Here is a 14167-nt window from a genome sequence, read left to right on the forward strand (position 1 = left end):
AAATTAAGGGGGAGTATTAATTAGCAATTAGAGCAGGAGGGTAGGCATTAGGACCCCTGGGTTCTGTACGCGGCTATGCCACTGACTCACTGGATGACCTTAAGCAAGTCTCTTTCCTGCTCTGTGCCTCAGCTTCCCCATCTAGAAAATGGGGCTAATGTCTGTAAAGTGCTTTCACACCTTCTGACGTGCAGAGCACTACTAACCGGGGTGGGGCTCAAGCCAGCTGGGTCCCTGAGAAGTCCACCATGGGCCTGAGAGGCTTACGGGTCTCCATGCTGGTTCCTCCCTCCCCCCTCAGGGGATGAGCTACCTGGAGGACGTACGGCTGGTGCACCGGGACCTGGCTGCTCGCAACGTGCTGGTGAAAAGCCCCAATCATGTGAAAATCACTGACTTTGGCCTGGCCCGGCTGCTGGACATCGATGAAACAGAGTACCACGCGGACGGGGGAAAGGTGAGCCAGGTGGGGGGTACCAGGGAACTGAACTGGGAGAAGCCAGCGGCACTGGGGAGGGGCCCAGACTCCAACCCTTTACTCACAGAGACACCCAGTGCCACACCCCCACAGCAATGGCTCACTGGTATCACGTGGCAACCATGAGCTGCCAGTGCTGGCTGGGCACATGGGGAACAGGTTGTGAGAGTCTCCTGCATCATCCCCATCCCATCCCATCCCACACCCCAGCAGGGGGCAGCTAACCAAACCAGGGCCATTTCAGGGCCCCCCCTGGGGCGCACAGATTTGGGAGGGGCCGTCACTGTAATGTGTTCCTTGGGTGATAACGCCTGCGGCCTCGTTGCTATTCGGTGTCATCAGAAGCAGAGAGCGAGCCGTGGCTGCACCGGATGAGGGGGTGCTGCCTCCACGCGCCGTTCTAGCTCATTACTGCCAGGCCTCCGAATTGCAGAAACTGACGCACCCACAAGCCCCTGGAGGTCCAGTCTTGTCCGTGTGGACAGGCCAGGTCAGGGGTACACCTTGCAGTCAAGACCCTGTGGACATAAACCTAAATGATGTACCTGAGGCCGTTTCCCCCGCAAGCCTTCTCGGAGAGCGTGGTGCTGGAACTAGCCCGGTACACGGCTGATCTACGTTCAGTGGCCGTACGCAGACCTAGCAGTTCTCTGCTACCTCCCTCCTGGCATCGGGTCCTGTTGGATGTTATGCTGTTGAGTGCTGTCAAGGCCTGTGATGGATGGCCGAGCTCTTGGCTGAGCGCAGTCAATTCTCAACCTCAAATTCTCAGCACAAAATCTAAATCCAAAATATTTTGGCCCAACCCCAAAATGCTTCCACTCCAAAACGCGGCCGTGGGGCCTCACAGCAGCTGTACTTTGGGTCCCTTTGGCATCCATTCTCCAGTATGCACCAGGCTCCTCCCATGATCCACCATGTTCCCTCACCCAGAGGGGAGACTGGTGCATCATGGGTAATGTAGTCTGACTAGGGAGCCTGGCCAATATCTGCAGGCAGCTCTTAGTGCCCTTGTCCTGTCTCTCCCTGCTCCTGAACACATGACAAGGCAAGGGTGAAATGAACAGGCTCAGTCTGCTCTGTGTTTTTCCGGCCCCAGGTTCCCATCAAGTGGATGGCTCTGGAGTCCATCCTGCGCAGGAGATTCACGCACCAGAGTGACGTCTGGAGCTATGGTACGTTGCATTGTCTCCAGGATCCCTAGCTGCAAGGGGTGTGGGGTAAAAGTCCCATTGCTCCTGGCCCTGATGAGTCTGTCTTTCTAGGAGTGACCGTCTGGGAGCTGATGACTTTTGGTGCCAAGCCGTACGATGGGATCCCGGCCCGAGAGATCCCCGACCTCCTGGAGAAGGGAGAGCGGCTGCCCCAGCCTCCCATCTGCACCATCGATGTCTACATGATCATGGTGAAATGTACGGAGGGCCCTAACTGTCACAGGCGTCCACTAGCCACTCCCCCACCATTCTCCACTCCTGGGTTGTACAGGTGGGAGGCACGTTTGGTCTTGGAGCCTCAGAAGAAAAGACTCTGGGGTTCAGAGGATGGGGTCCCTCCTGCTAATATGTGACTGAGGCTTGAGGGTGAATTTGTTGGGTAAAGACCCTGGGGCCTAACCTCTGGGGTGGGTAATAGCCAGCTCTGTTCAACCAGTCCTAGAGGGCGGGGTGTCTTTGCAAGACGGGCCAACATTTGGCCTGTGGCATGGGCGGGTGAGCTGGGTTACCTTCTGGGTACAGGGACTGGGGCTTTGCCTACTCCTAATTGGGACAGAGGGTAAATAGGCGAAACGCCCCCCCCCCCCCCGCCCGCTACAAAGTCCTTCAAGCTCGCCTTGGTGGTGCAGCCTCCTGGGGCCGAGGCGACGCTCAGATATATGTTCTGAGGGGAGGGTCACAAGGGCTGGGAGGTGTCTCTTCACCAGGCCCCTAGCACTAGTCCTTGCTCCTGTATCAGTCAGCAGAGCTTCACACGGGGTGCACATGCCTAGGGCTCACTGGCACCTTGCTTGCTCTCTGCCCAAAGGTTGGATGATCGACTCGGAGTGTCGCCCCCGGTTCCGGGAGCTGGTCACAGAGTTCTCCCGTATGGCGAGGGACCCACAGCGCTTTGTGGTCATCCAGGTACGTGGAAGCGGCTTAGGTCGCTACACTGCTCCTGGCAGGGAGCAGGGGGTGTCTGTCTCTCAGTGAGAGGCCCGGGCAGCAGCCAACTCCCTCCCCACTGCTTGGCTCCCAAAAGCTCAGTCTTTGGCCTGCTGTGGGGGCACTACTAGGGGACCCACACCCCAACCTAACCAGTAAGTGAGCGGCTTTCACCTGCCCCATTCAGCTCCTCAGCAAGTCTAGGGTTTGGGGTTCTTCTCTACCAGTTGGGAAGCTCAAGTGTGGTGTAAGGCAGGGAACTACAAGCCAGGAGTCCTGGGTTCTATCCCTGACTCTGATTCACTGCGCGGCCTCTGGCGAGTCACTTCTCTGCGGCTCACATTCCCCTTCTGTAGGAAAGGGATAATGCTGACCTACTCCCAGGGGCGTGGGGAGGATGAATGTCCATCCCGTGCATGGGGATCTTGTGATGGAACATGCCGGAGAAGCACAAAGAATAGTTCCAACCTTTAATCAAGGGACATCCTTTTGGGGCCGTTAACCACTTAGATCCAGTCTCCGTGGATCTGGAGCAGAATGCATCACCCATATGCAGAGGCTGCAATAAGGACTAGCAGCTAAAGGGTTAATTTCCCAACAGTATCGTCCTGCCCGCCCACTTCCCCTGGAGTTGTGATCCCAGCCTGGGGAGTCCTTGGTGCTTTGTAGAGCATGAGAACGAGGGTTTGAAATGCCCTCAACTCCCCGTCTCTGCCCCCCACAGAATGACGACATGATGGTGCCGGGCAGTCCCATAGACAGCACCTTCTACCGCGCCCTGCTGGAAGAGGACGACATGCAGGACTTGGTGGATGCTGAGGAGTACCTGGTCCCTCACCAGGGTTTCTTCAATGCAGAGCCCTCTGCCAGCTACCGCAGCCGGATCCCTTCCACCAGGGTAAGTGCGGCGGGCGCTGCTTCGGGGCCTTCACTTAGCCATACCGCGGATTGCCAAACCAGGCTGCCAAGCCAGCCACCGGGCTTCAGCCAAGCCACCTTGAGCTGCGTGCGGGTGAGAATTCACACGGTGAGAGCAGGTCGGGACTGGGTGGGAGAAATAATGGCAGGTGCTGCGGAGGAGGAGGGCGCGGGTGACCCAGGAACTGTCTTCCCTCGAGGCTGGCTCTGACCCCATCTGGCCCGGTAGGTAATAAGCTGCTATGTTGCCTTCATTTGCCTGCGGTGTAAAAGCAGCTCCTCCCCCCTGTGGCTTGTTGGGTGCCTGCATCCCAGCTTCAGGGGCAGAGCCAGCTCAGGAGGAGGGTCCCCATGGACAGCGAAGTCAAGGGCCTCAGCAATCATCCCTCCCGCTCTGGTCTCCTCCCACTCCCTAGAGCATGACAGAGAGCCAGGTGGATGCAGAGGAGACAGAGGACTCGGCCCACTATCCATACCTGGGCAAGGCTCTCTTGGAGCAGTCGAAGGGCCCCACTCCCGACATGTTTGACAGGGACTACGTGGCAAGCAAAGCCCTTCAGAGCCCGCCTGTGCGGGAGGCCAGCACCCTCCAGCGCTACAGCGAGGACCCCACCAGCGTCTCAAGTGACAAGAATGAGGGGCCGGAATCGGAGAGCTACATTAGCCCGTCATCCTGCAGCACAGCTCCAGGTATGGAGGTCGGACACAGCCCTCCACGGGGGAAACTGCCCTTTTCTGGCCGGGGACGAAGCTGAGCATGAGCAGGGGAGGTGTTCTTGGGGCAAATGCACAGAACTGGGACTCAGGTGATGGGGATTTATACCCAGCTCTGACACCAACTCACTGGGTGACCTCAGGTAAGTCCCCTGCCCCTCTCTGCCTCAGTTTCCCCCTCTGAAATGAGGGTGGCTGGCTCTCAGGAGCTTTTGAGACCTAATTCATGAATACTTGGAAAGCACTATCTCCAGTATTTACCTGGCCGTCTCTCACTGTGATGGACTTATCCTCACAACCCCCTGGGAGGCACAGAGGGGGAACTGAGGCACAGAGAAGCTAAGTGACTTGCCCAAGGTCACAGGGCAAGAGGGGAGGTGTGATGGAACAGGAAATTGACCCTCTGTCTCCTATCTCTAAGGCCAGTCCCCTAACCACTGGCTCTGCTGTTCTTTGGGAGCCTCAGCAAAGGGCATAGCATTATACAGAAACACTCCAGCCTCAAGCAATTGCTGATCATGGCTCAAGGAAGGAGTATGAGAAAGCAGGATACAGGGTGGCTGTGATTTTAATGACTCTGCCAACTGGGTGGAACCAACCAGCCCTGGATAAGGTGCTCGTGGGTCACTCCAACCCCACAGCCCCCGCCTGTGACTCTTGCAAAGATGCCTCTACTCTGCACTAGAGACGCCGTATTGGTGTCACTTACGGCTTTATAGCTTTGGAGTTAGGCCATTTCTCCGAGTTTCCAGGCTGGGGGGGAGGGGAAAGGAAGGCGCTAAAACAAGCTGTTCTGCCAGTTCCTCTGTGTGTGTGTGTGGGGGGGGGTGATGAAAAGGTAAAACAAGGTCAAATGAAAAACAGGGCAGAGGGATCATGAGCTTAGGAAGACTGGCAGCAAGGGAAATAGTCAAAGTATAAAATCTCACCTCCCAAATCACTAAACCAGGGACCCAACCACCCACCGAAATCTAAAGGGTGTGAACCTCCAGGAGGAACCGTTTAGTGTCACACAGCTGGGAGCAATAGGATGAAATGAAGTAAGGGCAAATTCAGACTGAACAGCAGGGGAAGTTTGATCTGTCCGGAATACAGGACTTTCCAGACAATTTGAGCCATCCAGCCCCCTGTCCTGCCTATGGGTAACGGCCAGTAGAGGAAGCTGCAAAGGAAAGCAGAATAAAGCAGGGCTTTGGAGTGGAGCCCAGAGCTGGAGCACGGAGCAGTGGAGCTGCAGGTTTTTGCCTGGAGCGGGAGCAGAGCCGAAGCACAGCTCCAAAGCCCTAGAATAAAGTTACCTGGCTGGGAGGCAATGCCCCCAAAGGGAAGTGGTGGAATGTTTTAAAAAGCTAGGCTTTGCAAAGTACTAAGAGCGAACGGGCTCCAAGCTGCATGGGGAAGTCGGAAACAAGGCCCAGTTTCCGTGATTCATTAGACATTTTGTCTCCCATTTGTAGAGTATGTGAACCAGATGGAGGATTGCCTCTCGCCTAGCAAGCACCAAAGATCCCAGGTGTCCACACTTGAGAAGCCAAAGGGACACCTGGGAAAGAACGGGCTAATCAAGGAACCAAAGAACCCTTTCCAAGGCAGCTTCGCCAATGCCGTGGAGAATCCAGAGTACCTGACCCCACACAACCTTTCCTTGGCAAGTGCTTTCACGCAGGCCTTTGACAACCCTTACTACTGGAACCAGGACCCTTCCAAAGTCAATCCTGCCGAACCAGGCTCCACAACCAATGGCTTCACCACGACTCCGACTGCCGAGAATCCAGAGTATCTTGGCCTCACCGCGTCCATCCCGCCGCCCAAGGATACATCAGATTAAGGGCCGCGCCTGGTCAGCAGAGGAAGCTATTTCAGCCAAGGCAGCTTGGATATGTATCAATGTATGAATGGTAACAATTCATTTATGCAGCGTGCGGGAGTCCTGTAATGAAGGGCTCCAGGGAAGAATAGCACCAAGGCCCGTAACTATTGCTCAAAGGCAGCTCTGCCAGTCCTCTTAAAACTAGATCTGGTTGATGACTGGAGATGACCCAAAAGGACCAAACAGGGCTGGTCCACGTCTCATTCCAGCGAGGATGTAGGGGCTGAGCATTGCTTTCAACAAGCCTGTCCTTCATTTATCTATGAAACTGGATTCATTTTGACAAATACCTTGGTGTCTATGGAAAACATGGGACCTATGGGGTCTCTTCCATCTCCACCTTCTCTGTGCAGGGATTGTCAGACCCCTCCCACTTCCACATGCCAACCATTGGGCCGCTTGGCTTATAAAAGCCAGAGCCAGGTCAATGGTGCGGTTAAAATTCAAGGGCTTTAATCAGAGTGATTCTGACTGGAAAAATGTGAAACGAAGCCTACAGGGGTGGCAAACCACTGGCGTCTCTTCTCCTTGCTGCATCGTTAACAGGAAGGGTGGGGGACAGGCCTTCATTCACGTGGGGTACTGATAAGGGCGGATGTGGTAACCCCCACAGCCTGAAGGGGGTTACCAGTAATGTTTTTTTTAAGACACCCATGGAAAAGCTTTAACAGGACAGGATTTAAAAGTGGTGGTGGATTGGAGCTGCCCGCATCAGTGAGTAGCCCTTCCCTGCTCCTCAACAATTCAGAGAACTAGGATGAAGCATGCGGCAGGCACTGTAGTTCAGAGCTTTCTCTGTAATAAGTAATCAAGAGCAGCAAGGGAGGAGGTATGACCAGACCACTATTAGTACAGCTACTGGCCAAGGACAGGACAGCTCAGCTGTCCAATTCAGCACCCATTCTGGAGAACAGGATGGGAACGAGACACAAGGAATGGAGATCAGGGTACCAGTCCTTTCCCGTTGTGTCCAGCAGCTACAGCAACCTACTCAACAGACCTTCATTCCAACTGCCCGTGGAGCTGGGAACCAGGCCTCTGTCCAAGCTCTACGAAACGGGTGCGGGGTGGAGACAGGTATTGCTTTGCTACTGTACAACCTCTCACACCATGAGATCACCCACTGAGCTGGTCATGCTTGCTTTGACTTCCTGTTTTAAGACAATGAACTAAAAGGAAGGAGCACAGCCTGTTCCCACTGAAGTGGCACTGTCCGCATAAATGCAATGGCTTCCTCTACCTGGAGTATTTATTTTTTAAATCGGCAGTCACTCACTCATTGCCCCTCCAAATTATTCAAGAGGGCCGCATATGACACTAAAGAGCAATGATCCACTTCCAAAACTGGCTTGGGTCTTCCAGTGTGGTAATCCCCCAGAGACTTCTGTTAAAGCCTCAATCTCTCCCTATATCCGTTTAGGTTTACATTGGTTTGTCATGCAATGCCCTAGATAACATTCAAACCCTCCACCTGGCCCTTCTCAATTCAAACCTTCCCAGACCTACATGTGCTAGAGAGAAGTTTGCTCTTACAAAACTTCTCAGGGGGATAAGCTGACTTGTGATAAGACATCCCCAGATCCTGTTTAAAAATGTTAGTTTTATGCATTGTACGAGGTGACTGATGGATTGTTTTTAATCAAATGTATCAAAACTATTTGTATATTTGACTGTACATTGTTTTTCTACTCTATTTGTCTGAAGCGTTTTTCCCCCAAGAGTGCACATCTCCTTTCTTTCTTGTGTGAGGCAAATGTGTTTGCTGTTTACTTTCTCCTCTCAGCAAACTTTTAGAAGTAGGAATATTGAGCATTCAGCATCCGCAGCAGATAGTAAACCGTAGCACTGCTGTAGCACCGCCCTGTGCAGGAGAGCAAAGGGATGTAACCACGTTACCTACCCCGCAGAACCGGGATCTAGGTTAAGTCATTTGTTATATAGGCTGGAAAACTGAGGCAGACACATGGCAAAGCCCTTCTGCCAAGGCCTACTTTAACATCTGTTTGATGTTAAACAATGATTATGATGAGTAATTCAATCCAATTTAGCCATCTGATGGGAGAGAAAGGAGATCTGAAGCCTCCAGTCCCTGCCAGTCTTCATTGAGAAATGACTAATGAATCCTACTAAGAGGACCGGTTCACCTGCATTACCTGAAAAGACATCCACCTTTCTGACTCACTGCTGGAAAAAGTGAAGGTAACCAACAGCATTTCTCAACCTGGAATTTTTCAGTGAATGGTTTGATTAGAATTGGCCAACTGCTCAGTTTAACCTCAATTGTAAACTCCTCTGGGCTGACTAGGTGCTCAGATACCGTGGTGGGGAGTACATTAAAACCACAAAGATAGAACAGAAATGTCTATTCTCTCTGAGATGCCATGGACAATTAATCCGACCAGCATTTCTGAGCCTGATGGCCAGTCAAACTAGTTCCCATCCTCATTAAGATGGAAAACATACCAAAGGGGAGAGTAAAGTAATTTTTTCTCGCCATTAAAGAAAAATCTGAGAAGAAATATTTCTGCCCAATTTGCTGAACTATGAATCCTATCCAAGTCTCCAGCCAAGCTAACTGAAGGAGACAGTCTCAAATTTCTTCGTCAATGTTGTTTTCACTAGAGAGAAAGAGCATTTTGTGATATTAATGAGCACTTGGCCCATCCTGTCAGCTCTGTCTTCTGTATATTCCAGCAGCCATTATGCTTTGAGCCAAGGAGCTTGCTAGCTGTGAAACATTAACACATCTGAGCTGTTCACCTTCTATCTTTTAACTCATTTGCTTTTCTAATCAGGGAACCCATACTGGCATTGAAATACTCAGAGCCTAACCTTCCTGTGTATGCACAATTTCTAAACACTAACTTAGGGCTGGGCTACACTAGAAAAATAGATTGGTTTAACAACATCGGTCAGGGGTGTGAAAAACCCAAACCCCTGAGTGGCATTGTTAAACCAACCCAATTCTCTGTGTAGAGCTGGATTACCTAAAACAATGGGACAACCCCTTCCGTCAGCGTAGGTAGTGTCTACACTGAAGCACTCAAGTGTACGCTCTGACAGCGTAGACAAGGCCTAATCCTTTCACCCATTAGGAAAATCTCCTTTGAGTACCTGCTGCAAAAACAGTGCGTTTCTACATTGAGATAGCAAACTTGCGCGTTTCATCTGCACTCAAGGCAGTCCCTTGGCCTTTTGCCTCAGGTTCTCTCTTCGTAAAATGAAGCTGTCTTCGCTGCCAAAAAAAAAAAAGTGTGTCTGTGCACTGAGATAGCGAACGATGTAAAATCCTAGTGAAGACAAAGGCATAGGGAGTTTTTTACCTGCATGCAGCTAGACCAGATCAACCTCAGGGGGTACAGGGATTGACCTCATCTAGCTGCATGCAGGTAAAAAGCTCCCTATGCCTTTTGTCTCCACTAGGATTTTACATCGTTCGCTATCTCAGTGCACAAAAACACTTTTTACAAGTGCAAAATTATTCATCTAGCATACGGCACCCACAAGCGCAAATAAAACGGTTTTCTCTGAACAACCTTTCTAATCAAAGGGGTTGCAACCCTCAAGCGACATATTTTGGGCAACCCAGAGTTCCAGGTGACTGAAATCCATGAACAATATTCACCTGCCCGCTACTGTAACCACAGCTAGAGTTTCAAAGCTTTCATAGCCCAGTGCACTGTACCCCTATCTTATAACACAGTAATAATCTCCCCGGTCATTTATACTCCCCGACAAAGTAAAAAAGGAACAAGGTTTTACTGTGATTTTATTTACTACTGGCTTTTTTTTTTTTTTTTTTTTAATACACAGTCTATAATAAATAGAATCACCCTCCCTTAAAGCATAAATTAGACACTGGGTAGCCAGAATTTCATTGGCACTGCCAGGTTCTTATCTTTAACACCAGCATTCTCTTAAGTCACTTAGCACTTTATCCTTTAGCTCATTCACCCCCTTGGCATTCAGTGTCAAAGGGCAAAGTCATGACAATAGAAAAGTGAAAATTGGGTGTTAAACAGGAGGAGTGGAGTGGAGTGGAGGGGGAAGTTTTCTGCAGGGAGCAGATGGGCAATTAGAAGTCAGTCACTAATTATGGTTCTCGCAGGAGGAGAGGAAAATAAGAAAGGGATTTTACTATCCAAAAACTGATGTCTAATTGATCCTGCTTTAGCACTGGTCTGAACAGTGACAAGGGTATTTTTAAATGATTAACAATAGTATTTAGCATTTAAGAACAATTCAGTTCTTCTCTAAAACCTTCTGATCCAAATCACCAGGTCTTCATAACCACTGTGGTCAGTTCTCTGCCCCAAAACACTGACTATCTCTTACTCTATGGCAGGAAGCCTCTCTCATTTCCATGTTACCACAGTGCTAACCAAAACAGGCAGAGCTTCCTCAGCGCACTTAGAATCCCTGGTGGGGACAGGAAGGGCAATCTGGTCTCTGGTAGACTCCACCCAACCTACTTGGATTTTAAGGGAGGGTGACAGCAAGGCAAGAAGTTGCCCATGTATGTGCTACAGAAATAGGAGAAACGGGGACATTTACGGAATGGAAGGGGGTAGAAAATGATGGCATGAGGCTGCTCTCCTCCTCCTTGGGGTTTGGGTGGCTGTCTGGGGTTAGAGGGCATGCACAAAGTAGTACCAAAGTTTAGTCATTCCTCCCCAACAGCAACATGTAGTAAGCTCTCAGCTAACCCATCTCCAGTCCCAAGTCACCTGATGTGATGCCATTCCTCACAAGCCTCTTTGTACAGCAACGTTAGAGATTCAAGTTACCTTGATGTCTCTTCCACACATGAAGCTGCCTGGCCATATAGTAAAATAATTAAGCCAGAAGGCAGAGAGGAGCAAAGCAGCAAGGTAATGAGATTTAAGAGTGGATGGGCAGAGCTGAAGGTGATCAGAACAGAACACATGTAGTGACGAGGGTGCTGCCGGGGCTACAGGATGACACAGGGGGGACGGCTGTTGGTGATTTTTTCGAGTGGTTCCCCATTTCTGGCTCTTCTTATTGCTTCAATGAGCTAAAGAACAAGAGACAGAATGGAAAGGCATTAATCCCTCCAAAGATTCTCCCATAGGCCTCTAATGGAGAAGAATTACTGAGCCCTCTCCACACGCATGGGCCAAAATTGCAGTAGTGTCTACTGATCTTGTGGGCTCAGCCTGAAACAGTTTCAAGGACTGGACTCTCAGAAGATGCTATGCACCCCCTTTCTGAAAAATCAAGATACCTTAAAAGGTGTCTCAAGCCAGGCATCCAAAAATCACTACTCATTTTTGAAAATGCTGGCCAAAGTTTCTAAGCCAAGTAATATTAGAGGCAGACAACAGTTTGTGGTTTAAGCTGCACTAAAGCAGGGTCCAGGATGGTGTCTGAATTCTTGTTACAGGCAGCAGGGTTCTGATTGTAATAACATGCCCTTCAGTTTGAAATGTGCCTTGATATATTATGAGGAGAGTAGCAAAGCCCTAGGATGATGAAATGCCTTTGAAAAGCCTGTCACTTCCAAAAATAGAAAGCTTCTCCGTCAGAAAGGGGTTGTTGTAAACAGGAGCGTCCCTATAGGCACATTCCACACAGGCTGATGCAAGGGTCAAGCTGGAATCTGGATACTTACATCCTTCTCATAAGGAAAGCCACCATTCTCTAGTTTGGAGAAGACAAGCTGCCCATTGATTTCAATTTCAAAGGCACCTTAAAAACAGTAAACACAACCGAGCTGTAACAATCCACAGACACTTCCAAACTACATTTTTAATTCACTGATCAGTCCCACAGGATCACTTACTCAATGCTGAAGATCAGGGCATTCAGTCAGTTTAAGCATACAGACAGCAAACAAGGAAAAACCTATCTAACTGATGCTATGCTATAAGCCTGTGCTAGGTCTGTCTTAAAATATGTGCTTTTAATCCAAGGATCTCGAAGAGCTGCATAAAATGTCCTACACCTCACAACCTCACCATGAGGTCAGGAACTATTATCCTCGCTTTACAGAAGAGGAAAGCAAGCCACATGACTTGCCCCTGGTCACCCAAAAGGCGTGACATTCAAATACAGAACCCAGGAGTCCTGCTGTATTAGATTACACAGCTTCAAATTTGCAGTTAAAGATCAGTTTCTGTGTACAGTAATATCCCAACATCCTCGTACAATTGAACCCACCTGAATAATGTTAAGTATCCTCTCCCCCATTAAGATTACTGCCCACATCACTTGGTCTGAGGCAGTGACCTTGTCAGACACCATGTGCTAAGCAGGGACAGACTGGGTCGTGTGCATATGTGGCATAGAGTCCCTCGTGATAAGACAAGACTGGTCTGGGGTGTAGCAAACATAAAGAGGATTCTTTATATGCACATAGCTTTGTCCTGCCCAGGGCCCTAGAAGATGCAGATTCCAGCAGGTCACTGGTAAAAGGGCATTCCATACCATGAATCTCAACCAAAAAAGCCCTGCCCCACGGTCCTGAAGGTTTCAAACTGAGATCCATCACTTGCTGCATTCCTGTTGAGCCCGACATTCTCAGTTGGCTGCAGAAAGAGGCAGTTCTTGTGGTTAGCAGGTCCTGGCCCAATGAGTTACATATCCTCTAGGAAAACCATGTGTATGGGACCAAAGCAGTCTCCTCCTCTCTGCACTTTTAACCCCTTTCACCCTTGAATTATTTGCCAATACACAAGACATGTCACCTAGGTGGCCTTTAGAGGACAAAGCTTTGAGGCTGCAAGGTTGGCATGGTAGCACCTAAGTAGTTGCGAAAGTTTGGTGGAAAATCCTACCTTTCCCCCCAAGCCTGGATTCGATTTCTATATCTGGGTACTCTTCTTTCACTGCACTTGCCAATTCCAGGTAAGTGGACTCAAACCCACAGGGCTCACTGATAAAAAAGGAAAAAAAACAGATGGTTGAAAAAGACACACACAGGGTAAAGCTTTGGAGAGGCTACTGGAGCTGCTGAGAGGCTAACATGAGGAAGACAAATTTCAATGCATTGCTATACAGAGCAAAGATCTAGTGGGAGCTGAACTGCAGAGCAACACGCAAAGATGGTGGAATGGATATGGGGCATCCCCTTAAAGACCATCACCCCATCATATTCCCACTGAACCTCACATCCCCCTAGGCACTCATTAAACTACAGTCCCCTCTCTGTGAACTGCCAATAACTCCACTCTGCCTAATTTAGCCCACCACTAAACACTCCCCGACCACATTCCCTCCATGACAAGATCCCCTCTGCAGCCCACACAACCCCCCATGCTCCAACAGCCCCCCAAGAGCCCACCCAATCTCCAACCCCCCAAGAGCCCCCCCAACCCCCCAATGCTCCCAACCGCTCCCCAAAAGCCCACACAACCTCCAACCCGAGCCTCCCAACCCCCCATGCTCCCAACAGCCCCCAAAACCCCCTAGAGCCCCCCAATGCTCCCAACAGCCCCCCAAGAGCCCACACAACCTCCAACCCAAGGCCCCCAAGAGCCCCCCAATGCTCCCAACAGCCCCCCCAAGAGCCCACACAACCTCCAACCCAAGGCCCCCAAGAGCCCCCCAATGCTCCCAACAGCCCCCCCAAGAGCCCAAACAACCTCCAACCCAAGGCCCCCAAGAGCCCCCCAATGCTCCCAACAGCCCCCCCAACAGCCCCCACAGCCCCCCTAGGACCCACCCGGCCGAGAGCCCACGACAAACACCCCTGCCCACGCCGCCCCTGTAGCCCCCGTAGCGCCCCATCCCGCGGGGGGGGGCGGCCTCTCACCAATACTCCACCACGATGCGGAGCCCGGCGGGCGCCGCCGGCTCGGACCCTCCGCTCATCCCGGCCCCCTCAACCCGCTCGCGCTTCCGGCTTCCCTGGTCACGTGCAGGGGGCGCTTCCGGGATCCGCCTCTCCCGCCGCCGCCGGCCCCGCGCTCTAGCGGCCCCTGGCGGCGGAGCGGGGAACTGCAGCCTCCCTTCCCCCCCCAGCTCACCAGCCCCCCCCTCCCCCCCGGTCTGATCCCCCTCCCCCCCCAGCTCACCAGCCCCCCC

The 14167-nt window shown here is 51.3% G+C and overlaps 2 protein-coding genes across 2 annotated transcripts in view; one reads left to right on the top strand and one right to left on the bottom strand.

Moving 5' to 3' along the window:
* Window positions 1-7784, top strand: part of ERBB2 (erb-b2 receptor tyrosine kinase 2) — a 41765-nt gene extending 33981 nt beyond the window's left edge. The window contains exons 21-27 of the mRNA XM_084615782.1: window positions 302-457; window positions 1578-1653; window positions 1744-1890; window positions 2501-2598; window positions 3344-3517; window positions 3954-4227; window positions 5709-7784. Coding sequence (XP_084471908.1) covers window positions 302-457; window positions 1578-1653; window positions 1744-1890; window positions 2501-2598; window positions 3344-3517; window positions 3954-4227; window positions 5709-6079 — 1296 coding nt within the window. The 3' untranslated portion in view covers window positions 6080-7784. The remainder of the gene's footprint in view (window positions 1-301; window positions 458-1577; window positions 1654-1743; window positions 1891-2500; window positions 2599-3343; window positions 3518-3953; window positions 4228-5708) is intronic.
* Window positions 7785-9896: 2112 nt separating this feature from the next.
* Window positions 9897-13986, bottom strand: MIEN1 (migration and invasion enhancer 1). Its single transcript, XM_084615856.1, has 4 exons — window positions 13896-13986; window positions 12919-13016; window positions 11754-11830; window positions 9897-11156 (listed from the first exon to the last, which is right to left on the bottom strand). Exons 1-4 carry the CDS (start codon window positions 13952-13954, stop codon window positions 11073-11075), a joined length of 318 nt encoding a protein of 105 aa, XP_084471982.1. The 5' UTR covers window positions 13955-13986; the 3' UTR covers window positions 9897-11072.
* Window positions 13987-14167: the final 181 nt, after the last annotated feature.

This window comes from Lepidochelys olivacea, assembly GCF_965140295.1.
Source record: "Lepidochelys olivacea isolate rLepOli2 genome assembly, chromosome: 27".
NCBI lineage: Eukaryota > Metazoa > Chordata > Testudines > Cheloniidae > Lepidochelys > Lepidochelys olivacea.